The sequence below is a fragment of the Rhinolophus ferrumequinum genome, chromosome 9, assembly GCF_004115265.2.
Source record: "Rhinolophus ferrumequinum isolate MPI-CBG mRhiFer1 chromosome 9, mRhiFer1_v1.p, whole genome shotgun sequence".
Lineage (NCBI taxonomy): Eukaryota > Metazoa > Chordata > Mammalia > Chiroptera > Rhinolophidae > Rhinolophus > Rhinolophus ferrumequinum.
This window is the reverse complement of record NC_046292.1, coordinates 27,961,037-27,975,330: the sequence shown is the minus strand read 5'-3', so window position 1 is coordinate 27,975,330 and position 14,294 is coordinate 27,961,037. Positions and strand designations below refer to the sequence as shown.

Here is a 14,294-nt window from a genome sequence, read left to right as displayed (position 1 = left end):
CCACCACTGACTTGTCGCCTCCTGGTTCTTCCAGTTCTGCCTCCACCTCCTTGACACAGTGTCAGGGTGATCAGACACTCAGACCAATATAAATTCAGTACCTACTCCACTGCTCCACAAGAATGGTAACAATAGCTTCTACATCATGGAACACCTTCTAGATGATGAGAATGTCCAGCTGAGAGCTTCACATGGATTATCTCATTTAATCTTCACAATAGCCCATGTATGATGAGTCTTCTTATCTCCATTTGACAAGTTAGGCGGCTGAAGACCAGATTGTGCCTTTCGCAGGTCATGCAGCTATGGGTGGTGGAGTCCAGACCTGTCTGACGCCAGTTTCTGGCTTGTTCCTGCACAGCGTTCTGTGTAGCCAGCCACTCCAATGTTTCAGCCCAGGGACCTGAGTTAGGCTTGTGGGTACAGATGCAGGTGGGCAATTTCTTGGCCCTCAGGAAGCACCCCTTCTGATGACGAAACACTTTCTAATGCTGGATGAATTAGGAACTCACTTCATTGCTAGGCAGACAGAAAGGCATGCCTGAGCTCTTAAGCACAGAGAGATTTCAGGGCGGGGGAGCAGTGTGCACCAACCCTGAGACTGGCTGGGGACCTCTGGGTCAAGCTCCTGCAACAACACAACAGCGCTCCTCCCCACCCCCCACTGTACCCGGCTACAGCCTCTACCTGCTGAAATGGGTTGTTCCATCCATGGGGACATCTCTAAGTGTGTCTGTGTTGGAAAGACTTCTGGGAAAGCTTATCTGTTCCCAAGAAGACCTAATATGGAAAAGGCCTAGACAGTGATGCCCTGGTAAATATTTAATAGCTGACATTGAAGGGGGAAGCCCTGATATGTTGCATTTGTAATATTCCACCATGGAATAAATATTCTACTATGGCCAATGTCAAGCTACCAAAGTAGGAGTTGGACAGTAGCACACCATTATATAGTAACATAACAGAGACAGTAGATTACAATAAAATAAGTAGGGAAGGATGAGTTTGGAGTCTTTACTATCTTGGTTTTTAGTATTTATTTAAATGTAAATTTATGTAATCAAATTTTTAATGACCATGTTTAACAACCGGCTCCCACAATTCCTGAAAATGCAACAACCCTTCTCACCCAGCTGGTACAAGTGACTCCAGCATAGCACTGAGCCTAAGTAAGTCACTCAGGTCCTGGGGCTGGCAGCTCCTTCTGCTCCCCGCCCTCCCTTGCCACACACACACACACACACACACACACACACACACACACACACGCGCGCGCGCGCGCGCGCGCGCGCGCGCATGGGATTCACCATCTCTCTAGCCTGGGTTTCCCTCTAGTGGACAAAAGAGTCATTCCAGGTAATTCTCTTGCTCCACCTGGGCCCAGAACTCAGAACCCAAAGCAGGGAGTGGATGAGATTTGTCACCCCTCGTGAGAAAATTTTCTTAAGGAGGATCCATACGATTTCACAATTGTCCCCAGGCACTAGGCACTTGGTGTTCCACCTCTCTGAGGAGCACTACCTGGAGGGCCCTCTCAGCTTCAGCCATTATCACAATCTTCAGAGCCTCTCAACAATCCCATGTCCTTCTCCATGTAGCTCAGGCTGATTACATCAGCCCTTCAAGCATGTGGATCCCCCAACCCCCATCAGACCTATCTCTAAGAAGGCAAACTGAGAGACCCTGTTTGTGTTAAGGATTAAGTGTTCACATAACTCAGCCCACTGGGGAAACACTCATGAGGACCATTCGTATGTATTGGGCACATATTAGAAAATGGAGTCAATTAGATGCAGAGCTGGGGCTCAGGACTCGCCCTCCTGCATTACGCTTGGACTCTCTTCTTCCAGAAGTGACCTTTCCAAAGCACAGCTATATCTGTGTCACTCCTCTACTCACAAACCTCCTATAATTCTCCATTGCTTTCAGCATCAGTCCTTAGGCAGGCATTCAGGGGGCCTTGGTTGAGATCCCATCCATACTGTTTACCTAAATCTCCAAAGAAAGAAAAGAAAACTGAGATTTTTGAAATTCTTTTCTGGGCCAGGCACTGTGCTAAACACTTTGCAAACAGTATCTTATTTGATTCTCCAATAATGCTGCTAGGTAGGAATAACCACTTTACTGGTGGGAAAACTGAGTCAGTACAAGCTAGCTCAGTGTGACACAGTTTGCAAACAAATAAGTTTTATATTCAGCCTACTTCTCTTTGTTTTTGAAAGTTGCCCCTGTCTCTGTAGGCCTGGCCCCTTCCCCAGAGTGGGGCACACAATCTCCAGAATCCCTTTCTCACTGCACTTAAGGTAAGGCCACATTCCTTAGAGTTCTAAGGAAAGGACTGCTTTTCAGTGAAACTCAAGCAGAGGTAACAGAGCCACAGACATGGGATAAGAAACCAGACTTTAATCTGATTAAATTCTCCTGCTATCACCAAAGTCCTTCCTCTCCCTTCCTTTCCCCTTTCTCTTCTCTAACTCTCCCTTCTCATCCTCTCCCACCTTCATCTCCTTAGCTTCCACTGGAATCCTAAACATCTTTAAGGCTCAGATCAAATTTCCCTCCTCCAGAAAGCCCTCTCAGACAACCTGGCTTAGGAATCTACTTAATGAAAGTGAGAATTGTTGCAGTTTGAAAGGAAGAGCTGATTTCCAGCTAAATGTGAGGATTGATCACATGTGTTTATCTCTACTCACTCCTGAAATTCCATTGAAATGACAGTAAATGGATTAGGTTTGAAAAAAAAAAAGAAGTATGAACTCACAAGGAAAGGGAATAATATGGATATGGGATTTCTTTTTGGGGTAATGAAAATGTTCTGGAATAAATGGTGATGTAATTAGTGGTGAAGAAAGAAAGAGAGAGAGAGAGAGAGAGAGAGAGAGAGAGAGAGAGAGAGAGAGAGAAGAGAGAAAGAGAGAGAGAAAGAGAGAGAGAGAGAGAGAAAGAAAGAAAGAAAGAAAGAAAGAAAGAAAGAAAGAAAGAAGGAAAAGTTAAGGAGAAGGGAGAAGTTAAACCTTTACCAGCACATGGATGTATAATATAATAATACACATAGAGTATTGTTAACCAGGAAAGTTCACCTAAGCTTCAGTATCCAGAGTTTTTACTGGGGTTTCAATATGTAGTCATGACTGATGGAATCATTCATGGAGTCAACTCAATCTCCAGGCCCCTTCCCCTTCATGGAAGTCAGGCTGAGACCACATGGCTCAAAGCTCAACCTTCTAATCACGTAGTTGGCCTGTCTGACTTGGCCAACCCTTATCCTGAATCATCTTAACGTACTTAGGGCCCCACCATGAGTACCTTCAGGGCCCACCATGAATAACAAATACAGTCCTATCACTTGGGAAATTCCAAGGATTTGCTGGGTGGGGAGGCCAGGGCCAATCAAATTATTTATTATACAACAGACCCACACCAAGGCACATCATTTAAAAAAAACTAAAAATGCCAAGACAAAGAGCACCTCCTAATTCCAGAGAGAGAAATAGGTCACATACAAAGGTTTGGACATCAAATGATATCAATCTTCTCAAAAACAACACTGGTTGCTAAGAAACAGGAAAGCAGTATCTTTAAAATTCTGAGGGAAAATGATTTCCAATCTAGTATTCTATACCCCATCGAACTAGCAACCAAAGGTGTGGGTATAATAAAGAGAATTTCAGAAATGCAAGGTCTCTAAATTTCACTTCTCAGGTACCCTTTCTCAGGCAGCTAATGGAAGATGTGCTCCTTTGATGGGAGGAAGTAAATCAAAAAAGAAAAAATGAGCTCCAGAAAACAGGGGAGCCAACACAGGAAAGAAGCAAAGGGAATTTCTGGGATGATGGTGAAGGGAAGTTGCAGAATGACAGTTGTGAAGCAGGTCTAGAGATCAGTAAGTTCAAATTGGAGCAGAAAGACAAAAGGCTCCAAGAAGAGATGTTTCCAAGAAAATAATGGAACTGAATGATTACCTCACATGTTTGACCATTTGTAGCTCTAGTGGGAATGTGTAGGGTTAAATTCGTAGTATATGCATAGCAATCTAAGCAAAAGAAAAAAATGAGACAATCTAACTCTGAAAAAAAATTGTATAAGAAAGGAAATGTAGTTAGACTACTCCATAATCATACAAAATACTATAAATATTGAATATTTATTTTAAAATTGAATTATAATTCGATTGGGAGAATAAGGGAAGACCAAATATATGGGGGGTAAGAAGAGAACTATAAGAGCTACATCTTCTTCTCACATTTTAAAATGTCAATAAGAATTTAAAAATCAAGAAAAGTAGATTATCTGGATTGGTCAAAATATGGAAGTAAATATTAGGGACAAACACCAGCTAAAAGTGTGGCTGCCTTTGAGGAGTGGGAATTAGGGGTTGTGAGGGAAGGGCAGAAGATTGCCTTTTTTTTAACCTTGTCATACATTTAGTTGATTTTTAAAAACTATGTACATGTATTATTTTGATTAAAAACATATTTTAAGAAAAGTAAAGGAAATTAAAAATTGTAGAAAAATTGAGGGTCCCTAAGATAGCATTTTTTACCTTGGTGAATTCATCGCCATCCTGGGTCCATATATCTCCTCAGAAACCAGAACAGTTAGCCCTAAAAACGGCAGCATCTCTATGGAACAGACACACATTAACCAGGCTCATGAGACTGATATTTCAAATCAGATGCCAATTCATTAATTTATAAAGGGAAGCAAGTCTTTGAAGCCGACCGGATCTTCTTGTTCGCTGATAAGTGCATTCTCTCCCTGGGGGCAGATCTACATAGGGAACAGAGTGGTTTTCAGTGAACTGCTTGGTGATCCAGAGCATGAGTGAAGTGGGTGTTGAACTGGCTGGTTCCAAAGAATGATGCCTCCATCTCCCTTGTTCCTGGACCAGTATCTTTGTCCCCAGACAGTGCTAGGATGGACATTCTGTCTCCATCAGTTAAGTTGACATTTATCTCTATTTTAAAGCATTAAAGGCTTGTGTCCAGTCAAACAGGCAATGTATGTACAAAGCACCCATGATGTGACAGGCTCTGTTCTGAGCCCTTAAGTTACAGCGGTCAATAAGATTGACACGTCCCTGCCCTCAACGAGCTTACAGTCTGTTGAAGAGACTAACATTAAACAAAGTGTGCAAAGTGAAGGAACAGCCTAACTCTCAGAAGACAACTTATTTTTGCAAGTTTTTGAGGTGGGATCACCTCCTAGTTACCCTCAGGTATCACCTACAGTGAACCATGGGGAGGCGCTGTTGAGTAAGGACTCATCTAGATAAAGAACACCCATTTTCCAAGCATAGATTCCCAGCTTCCAGTGGATTCTAAATCCCAAATCCTTCCAGTGAAGTGATTTTCTGTTTAAATTTATCTAGGGCTGGTTTTTGCCATTTGTCACCAAGAACTCTGACTGGTACAGCAATAATTTCAAACATCTGTGGACCAGATAACAAGTCCTCAAAAGGCAGTTCCAATGCCTCTGCCTCAGGGCTGCAACCAGAGCTGAAACCTTTCTGATCTGAGTCTTCTGTTCACACAAAACAGGGCACATAGGCTGTCTCAGTAAAATTGGTTGGCTGAGTCACTCAGTAAGTCCACAAATACCTGCCAGAAGGTACTGAGGTTACAAAGCTAGTAAGAGCTAGTTGCTGCTTTCAAAGATGTCCTACATACACCTTAGACCCAACATATCCAAAACTGAGGGTGTCATCTTCCCTGTCTTTTTTCCCAACCCATATATCAACTCATACCTTGTGTCCCATGTTCCAACAACACTGAACTGCTTGCACGTTTCCCTTCCCTCTGTTGGGATGCCAACAGTGACTGGTAGGTGTTCTTAGACCACAGGGATGGGAGGGGAAAAGACAGACAGCAGACAATCAGGCTGCTGCTTGTAGACAGGGACCAGACCTTGAATGCCAGGTAAAGAATTCTAGATGAATTGGTAGTTATCCCAAATTACTTTCCTTGGCCTAAATAAAATAACTGTATAGTTTAGCTTTTCCTCTTCTACCAAAGGTAGTCTGTATGAAAGATGACATAAAGGGCTTATATGTCCATCATCTTGGCCAGAGATGCAGCTGCAAGCAATGTCCCCATTTTACAAGTAAGCAAACAGAGGCTTCAAATGTCTTGGCTCTACAGCTAGCAAGTAGCAAAACAAGGGCTTGAACAAAGTTTCCAGACTCCAAATCCCCATTTTTTCTTCTACTAGTGCAGCTCCTACAGAGTGTTTTTTGTGTGGTGTGAGGGAGGAGCGTCTCAGTCTTGGCCTGGCCCCAGGGAAAAATTCTCCTCCTCACCAACCGCACCAGAGGCTCAGTCGGTTCCTCTGGCCTCTCCACCTGGCCTACATCTCTTCTCTAGATACTCCATTTTCTTAAATCCTCACAACAATCCTGTGAGGTATTACCATCTCTTCGTTTTACAGATGAAACAGACTCAGAAAAAGTTAAGTTTCAGGTTCCAAAGTCCAGAATCTTCACCATCTCACTTCGCTGCGGTCCAGGTTTGGAACACCTACGGTAGCTAAAGAAACCGGCCAACCGTGATGAAGCGGATGCCGGGGGACCAACCCCAGTTCAGAGCTGAGGGCCGCCAGGTGGCGCGGTGGAAGTGCGGCTGCTTCCCCACCTCACCCCACCTCAGGCCAGACGCACCTTAACTAAGCCGGGCAAGCCCAGGGAAGTAGGCTCGCAGGGTAGGGCAGGGCGGGGCGGGGAGTAGCCCTAGTCCTCAATCCACAGTGCGCAAGGAGCCTGCTGGGACCTTCCGGGCTTTGATAGAGTCACGTCCCCACCAGGCAACCTCCAGGCTGCATCAGCTTGCCGCCTGCCCTGCGCTCCCCAGTGTGCAATTCATTTTAGGGGTATACGGACTAGAATAGAGCAGGAGAGAACAGCCAGCAGGGGTGGGGCGGAGACTCTACCGTCCCCACCTGTCGGATGCCAGGAGGGGACGGGTCTGGGGCGGGGCTTGTCCTGTAGGGCCCGCCCCTGGTCCCAGATCCCCGGGCGCGCGACGAGATATAAGGCGGCCGGGAAACAATGCGCCTGCATCTCGCGCTCCCGCGCGGATCCCGGTAGCGCCCGGACCGCCGTGCACGAGCGAGCGAGGGAGGGAGGGCGGACGCGCGTTGGGGGCGCGCTCTTGTATGCGGGCCGCGCGCTCGGTGGCGCGCATGTGCTTGTGTGCGGGCTGCCCGGCTGCCCCGAGCCGGCCCGGAGCCGGTCCGCTCCTGGTGGCGGGCGGCGGGAGCGAGGTGAGGCTGCGGGCAGCCGGGGGACGGGCGTCGGTCCCGGGGGGCGGGCTGCAGGCTGCCTTCTGGGCACAGTGCCCCCCCGACGGGCCCTGGGAGCAGCGCTCCGGGAGGCGCTGGCAAAGTTTGCTTTGAACTCGCGCCCCGCAGCCTCGTCCGCGCGCTGTGAACGGCTTCTCTGGGTACACTGACCCAGGGCTGGACTTTCCGAGACGCGAGGGAAGGGCGCAGGTTCCAAGCCCAGAGGTTCGGGAGGAACAAGAGCCTGGCAGCCGGCTGTGCTGAGGAGACCGGGGACGCCTCCTTCCCTGGGCCGGTACCTCAGTCAGCACGTCCCCCTTACCTCTCGCAGGGAACGGACATGGACTTCGACTCGTACCAGCACTATTTCTACGACCATGACTGTGGGGAGGATTTCTACCGCTCCACCGCGCCCAGCGAGGACATCTGGAAGAAATTCGAGCTGGTGCAGTCACCCCCCACGTCGCCGCCCTGGGGCTCGGGTCCCGACGCCGGGGACCCGGCCCTTGGAGTTGGTCCCCCGGAGCCGTGGCCCGGAGGGGGCGCCGGGGACGAGGCAGAATCCCGGAGCCACTCGAAAGGTTGGGGCAGAAACTACGCCTCCATCATTCGCCGTGACTGCATGTGGAGCGGCTTCTCCGCCCGGGAACGGCTGGAGAGAGCGGTGAGCGACCGGCTCGCCACTGGAGCGCCCCGGGGGAACCCACCCAAGGTGCCCGCCGCCCCGGACTGCGCTCCCAGCCTGGAAGCCGGTAACCCGGCGCCCGCTGCCCCCTGTCCACTGGGCGAGCCCAAGACCCAGGCCTGCTCGGGGTCCGAGAGCCCTAGCGACTCGGGTAAGGACCGCTCCGGGCCATTCAAGAGGGGGGCACCCCATGGGTGGCCAAAACTGCCGCTCCGCTGTCTGAGATGAGGTACTGGGTCTTCGCAAGCCCTTCGGCCACCTCCCCCTTTCTCTGGCTGAAGCTGCCGGTGTAGCCCCCAGCGGTGTCTGTCTGGCACGTGGGTGTGTTAGTAAACAGTTTGAAGAAGTGGCGTGGGAGCCAGCGTTCCTTTGATGATGATTGGAGCCCCAGGGGACAAGGGAGACAGGGTGAGGCTTGGCGCTTATGGAGGACAATACTGGGATTGGACTGCAGGGGATTTCTGTCCTCCGGAGGCTGGAAGGGGTCCCTTAAGGGTCACACCAGGCTTGAAGTTTTTTGTTGCTGCCTCTTTCCCTGGGAAATTCACACTCCCCTAGGGAGAAGAAGCTGAGGAGCCTTTTGTGCAAAGCCTTCATCCTTTTAAAAACCGGGTCTTCTGTCTGCTTTACTCTAAAATGCCCTTACCATTTGTGCATCCACACCATTACCCGTGAGACAGGTAGGGAGGAATGAACGCTCCCCATTAACAGATGAAAGAACTGAGACTTAGACATAGGAAATCATTAGAAGTGAACCCCAGCTTCCTCCCATATAGCCAGCCTCTCTTGCCCCACCCTTCATCGAAACCAGGCACTTCTTCCTTGATGTTTAGAGGGTCTTCATGGTAGTTTACCTGAGAAGGGCTACACCTTGCCTTGTTGCTTTGGCCTAAGGTGGAAAGGCGTCCCTTGAATTCCCTCCCAATCCATCTGAGAGTTTCAGCTGCCTCCTTGCATTCAACAAATGTTAACTGGCCCCTACTTTGTGCCAGAGTGGGCGAAGTGCTGGGGTCATAGATAGGGAGCTTTAGACCTCCTCCCCCATCCTTGAATGCAAGTGTAAAGCTCACTGAGGGCAGAGGCAGACTTCAGCATCCTGTGCCACCACACTATGTTGTTCTTAGCCTAACCTCTTCTTAGACCTCTGTACCCATGAGAAATACTGGAGAGGGGACTTTTATAGGGCGCAGACAGTCTAGCATCAGGGAAATCGGGACAGAAAACTCACTGTTGCTTTTAAGAATAACTTTTACATGACCACCGTTTAGAGGGAACGGAGGACTGGGGTATGGAAGTCGTCATACACTTGGGGAAAAAAAGGATAACAAGAAAAATTAAAAGTCAATTTTTTCAGTCCACTGTGTTAAGGTCATTTTTAACCTGTTTGCTTTCTACAAGTGCTTGTGTTTGTTTAATGGCTGGAATGGGAATTTTGAGATCAAGAAACCAATAAATATTGATGTGTCTCTACAAAGGCTGATGGAGTGGTAGAGTGGGAAGAGCACTGTTTTTGGGAGTTTGGAGATCTTAGTTTGAGATCCAGAACATTACAAAGTGATGCGTAGACTTGGCTGATCGGGGTCTGTTTCTCCCTTGGCACATGAGGGGGTTGGCCTTGCTGGTCCAGCTGAGGACATTTCCTTGTCTAGGTAGAGTTAGACACTACTCTATGAAAAGGAGAATGGTGTCTTACATTATTTCTTCCTTAGGCAGAGCCTTCCCCAGCCATGAGGTGTAACACTGAAATATTAAAGGTTTGGGATGTGGGGAAGCCTCCTTGAATCATTTTCTGACCTGCCCTTTAACCTGAACCTGTTTGCAAGCTCCTGGTTCACTCACAGGCCACATGGCTCAGAACAAAATGCAACAGATTGCAAACAATGAGGGGGGTGGGGAGAGTGACTGACGGCAAAGCTCAGCCAATAGGGGCTAGGGGCTGGGTAAAACAGCATTCCAAACACAGCTTAGCCAGCCAATCACAGGCCTTGGGGCCAGGAGGGCTGAATGGTCAGGTTTTATTAATGGAGAAATAATGCGATTGTCCACACAATGGAAGCCTTCCTGACAAAGGGGCTCAAGCATCCTGATATGCAAACGAGGCAGAGAACTGAGCTCTTCTGTTGTTAGACTGAAATGTATTAAAGTGGCCTTTTATGTGAGGGGCTGCAAAAACGTGTGGAACAGGAAGGTTTTTCCTTAATTGCCTCTCTCCTGGCTGGGGTACCTAAGAGACCTTTAAGTCAGGGAATGATGGGGGCACGTCCAGGTGTCTCCAGGTCGCTGGTGTTTCGGCCCTTGTATGGCGACATTCTGCTGCGGCTCAGTTCCTAACCCTGGCACAGGTAGCTTGGAAATGGTTGCTTGTACCTTTGTGAAGTTCTGCAGCTTTTGCTGCCCTGGGATTATAAATCCAACGCTCTTCTGGTCCAGGGAAGGGGGTGGGGTGGGCGACCTCTAAATGATGGATGACTTTAGAAACCCATTGAACCCAGGAGCAAAATGCCCCTAAGGGAAACCTTTCCCTCCCCTCAGTGGGTGACGAGCCATGGGTTGTAGCCCTCCCTTCTCTGAACCTTCAGCTGAAAGAGATGGCAGAATAGAGAGGTGGGGGAATAATAGGATTTATAACTTGTGAAAAGTAACAATTCCCCAAGTGCAGGCTGTGCTGGGCAGGAACAAAGGGCAGCTCTGCCCACAGACCCCTCATTTACAATTCTGATGGGGCATGAAAGAGCCCGACTGGGGAAGATCTCTATAGCTAAACTTTGTCCCAGGCCGGTAGCTCTTTTTCTCCATCCCCTCAGTGGGGGAGGGGAGAGCCTATGCAGACTGGGGGCTGTTGGCTTGGGTCTGCCTTTTGTTCTTATCTAAGCCGTGCTGTGCAAAAGGAAATTGGAGAATATTTTCCTTCTTGCTTATTTCCCCTTCACACTACCCTAACCCCATTACAAATGAATCAGCTGCTTTTCTCCTCGCTTCAATTTGTTTATATCAAAATTGGGAAAATGTCACCTTCTTTCCCAAGCCCCAGCATAGGGTCTTTGTATATATCTCATGGGGTGTGTTTCTTCTCTTCATCTCTCTACTTGGACAGAGGGTGAAGAAATCGACGTTGTGACAGTGGAGAAGAGACAGTCCCTGGGGGTACGGAAGCCGGTCACCATCACAGTGAGAGCAGACCCTTTGGACCCCTGCATGAAACACTTCCACATCTCCATCCATCAGCAACAGCATAACTATGCCGCCCGTTTTCCTCCAGAAAGCTGTTCCCAAGGAGTGGCTCCAGAGAGAAGTCCCCAGGAAGAAGCTCTGGAGAGAGACGTTCCAGAGGAGAAGGAAGATGAGGCAGATGAAGTGGTTGTGAGCCCCCTGCCTATAGAAAGCGAGGCTCCCCAGTCCTGCCACCTCAAACCTGTCAGTTCTGACACTGAGGACGTGACGAAGAGGAAGAACCACAACTTCCTGGAGCGCAAAAGGCGGAATGACCTCCGTTCGAGGTTCTTGGCCCTAAGGGACCAGGTACCCACCCTGGCCAGCTGCTCCAAGGCCCCCAAAGTGGTGATCCTAAGCAAGGCCTTGGAATACTTGCAAGCCTTGGTGGGGGCTGAGAAGAGGATGGCTACGGAAAAAAGGCAGCTCCGATGCCGGCAGCAGCAACTGCAGAAAAGAATTGCGTACCTCAGTGGCTACTAACTGACCAAAAAACCTGACTGCTCTGTCTTACAAAGACCCGAGTTTATTTTTTAACCTTCCCTCTCCCCCTTAGTAATTTGCACATCTTGGTTACGATGAGCTAGCCTGGACAGTAGATCCCAGAATGCTTTGTAGCCGGTGCACACACAATAAGGGCTTGCATTCTTGGAAACCTGGAAACCCAGCTCTCTCTCTTCTCTGACTCATGGGAGCGCTGTGTCTTCTCTGGCACCTTTGGCTTCTCAGGCAGACAGCTGACTGAGGAGCCTTGGGGTCTGCCTAGCTCACTAGCTCTGAAGAAAAGCCTGACAGATGCTATGCAACAGGTGGTGGACGTTGTCGGGGGCTCCAGCCTGCATGAAATCTCACACTCCGGATGAGCGTTAGGCTGGGAAAGGATGCTCCCACTGGTGTCTCTGGGGTGATGCTAGGACAGCTGGGCCTGGACGCTCTCCCTGAGGCTCCTTTTCCAGGAGACACACGAGCTGTCTTGGGTGAAGACAAGCTCGCAGACTTGATCAACATGGACCATTACCTCACTGTCAGACACTTTACAGTAGCTGAGGAGTTGGAAACCTTGAATATATAGATAATGATGTTAGATGACACCCCTCCTCCCACGCTCAATGCTGCGGCCTTGAGAACATTTAAAGAGCTTGGCTTCTACATTCTTTGTCTCAAAAGCCCTCTGGGCTCTTTCCTTGAGGGAGAGAGCATTCTGTCCTCACAAGGGACTTTTCTGTGTCTTTCTGCCTTTGTTAAGCAATGGGCTCTACACCCCTTGCCCACAGGTCAGAATATTTCCCCAAGACACAGGGAAATGGGTCATAGTCTGCGGCCTGGGGAAGGCTTGGTGTCTTGGCCATGAACTTGCTCCCTGCCCAGGTATTTTCCCTCTTGGAACCTTCTCTCAAGGCAGATGTCAGGCACTTCAGGAGTGAGAACTGTACCACTTCCTCTTTCCCACCTCCCTGTCATCTCAATCCCTCACTGATAAGTTTGAAGTTCTACTAGAACCATGCAAACCTGTCCTTCTTGTGCAACTCCAAGAAGCTTGCTGGCTCTGTAGCCACCCGCCTTGGGCCCTGGCCAGCCTCACATGAGTCAGACCCCTTTCCCAGAATCTGGGCCTTACTGAAGTTCTTACTGGGAGGGTTTCTGGGACTCATCCAGTGCTCCAGAAGGTGGCCTAGTTTCCTGGTGGGTTTTTAAGGAGTTTCCAGGAGCTCTGCTTAGTGGACCAGGATGGATTTTGGCCCATCTGGACTTGGCACCTCCAAGTGGATTCCAGGTGTAACCTCTACTCTGGGAAAGGCACGCAACCCTACAGGTGTCTTGTGGGCAACCTCAGAAGTCCCTAAGCCTAGCCTGGAAGAAGGACCAGCCCCTCCAGAACTCTGCCCAGGGCAGCAGGCGCCTGCTGGCTGTGGGTTTGAAAGTGGGGGAGGAGAGGATGGTGGAGCACTATATGTGGCTCTGGAAAGCCAGCTGCTACTTCCAAACCTATTATGCATGATGGTCTGTTTCTGAGGTTGTTTCCTGGCTTCAGAGAACCCCCATGGAAGTTTGAGAAAAGCCTCTCTATGTTTTGGAGCATGGTTTTCAGGAGCCAACTGACTTCTGGAACTGTCTTTGGAGAACAGGTGGGATGTAGGTTATTGATGTCTCACCTGAATAGCTTGTGTTTTATAAGCTGCTGTTGGGTATTATGCTGGGAGCAGTCTTTTTTTTTTTTTTTTTTTATACTGTATTTTTGTATGCCTTTTGCAAAGTGGTGTTGTTTTTGTACAAGAAAAAAACTCCTGGGCAATTCTGTTGCAAGAGTCGGATTTATTTTGAAAGGCAAGTTTACCTGAAATTTTGTATTTAGTTGTGATTATTGATCGCCTGATTTTAAAATGTTGCCTTCTGGGACATCTTCTAATAAAAGATTTCTCAAACATGTCAGAGTGGGGGCAGCTTATGCCAACCGAGTCCTTGAATCAAGGACGACTATTTCAGTGTAGCCACAGGGGAGCCGAAGGGTTGTATTTCTCTAACCACGTTGCTAACCTGGTCATTCCACTTTGGGTTCCTGAAATGCCATTTCAGACATGTCTAAACAATGTAGGCTCGGCACTTGGTGAACATGAAATTCTCTTATGAATTACAAAGAGTGCTGAATTTGTACGTTAGGAGGCTTGAAATCCTGGTTCCACCACTTATTTGTTCTGTGCCTTTTTAGCTTTACCTTTCTAAGTCCTAGTTTCCTTATCTGTAAAAGGGGGATAAATGCTACTTGACAAGGGCTTGGCAGGTAATAAATGTAGTAGCTGATAAGCCACTTTCTAAACTATAAAGCCTTACGTATATTCTTTAGGACGGTACTGTTCTTACCTTAGTGGCATGATGACCTTTTGGAGGACGTCTTTTTAAACATTCTCTGCAAATTTGTGATGTAATGCGATATTTTTTTCTTTCTTCCTGGATTAATGAAAGAAAATGCAGGCTCCCTTTCCCTCACATAGTTCACATAAACTTGCTGTAAATGCAAGAGGGGAGACTATAATAATAGCTCTTCCTGATAGAACACTGCCTATGTCTAAGTTCACTTCTCCATGTTATGCCACGCCAATCACGTGCCAGGGCTACAGAAGAGGAA

At 48.4% G+C, this 14,294-nt stretch overlaps 1 protein-coding gene across 8 annotated transcripts in view; it reads left to right on the top strand.

Annotated features, from left to right (window-relative positions):
• The window catches only part of MYCL (MYCL proto-oncogene, bHLH transcription factor), a 31,277-nt gene extending 17,291 nt beyond the window's left edge, over positions 1–13,986 (top strand). For 7 of the 8 annotated variants that reach the window (XM_033113623.1, XM_033113622.1, XM_033113620.1 and 4 more), the window contains 2 exons: positions 7,607–8,111; positions 11,055–13,986. In XM_033113623.1, the coding sequence (XP_032969514.1) occupies positions 7,616–8,111; positions 11,055–11,653 (1,095 nt within the window). In that variant the 5' untranslated portion in view covers positions 7,607–7,615 and the 3' untranslated portion in view covers positions 11,654–13,986. Of the gene's footprint in view, positions 1–7,018; positions 7,258–7,606; positions 8,112–11,054 lie in introns of those variants that run through there. The other variant, XM_033113618.1, reaches the window with a different exon arrangement.
• Positions 13,987–14,294: the final 308 nt, after the last annotated feature.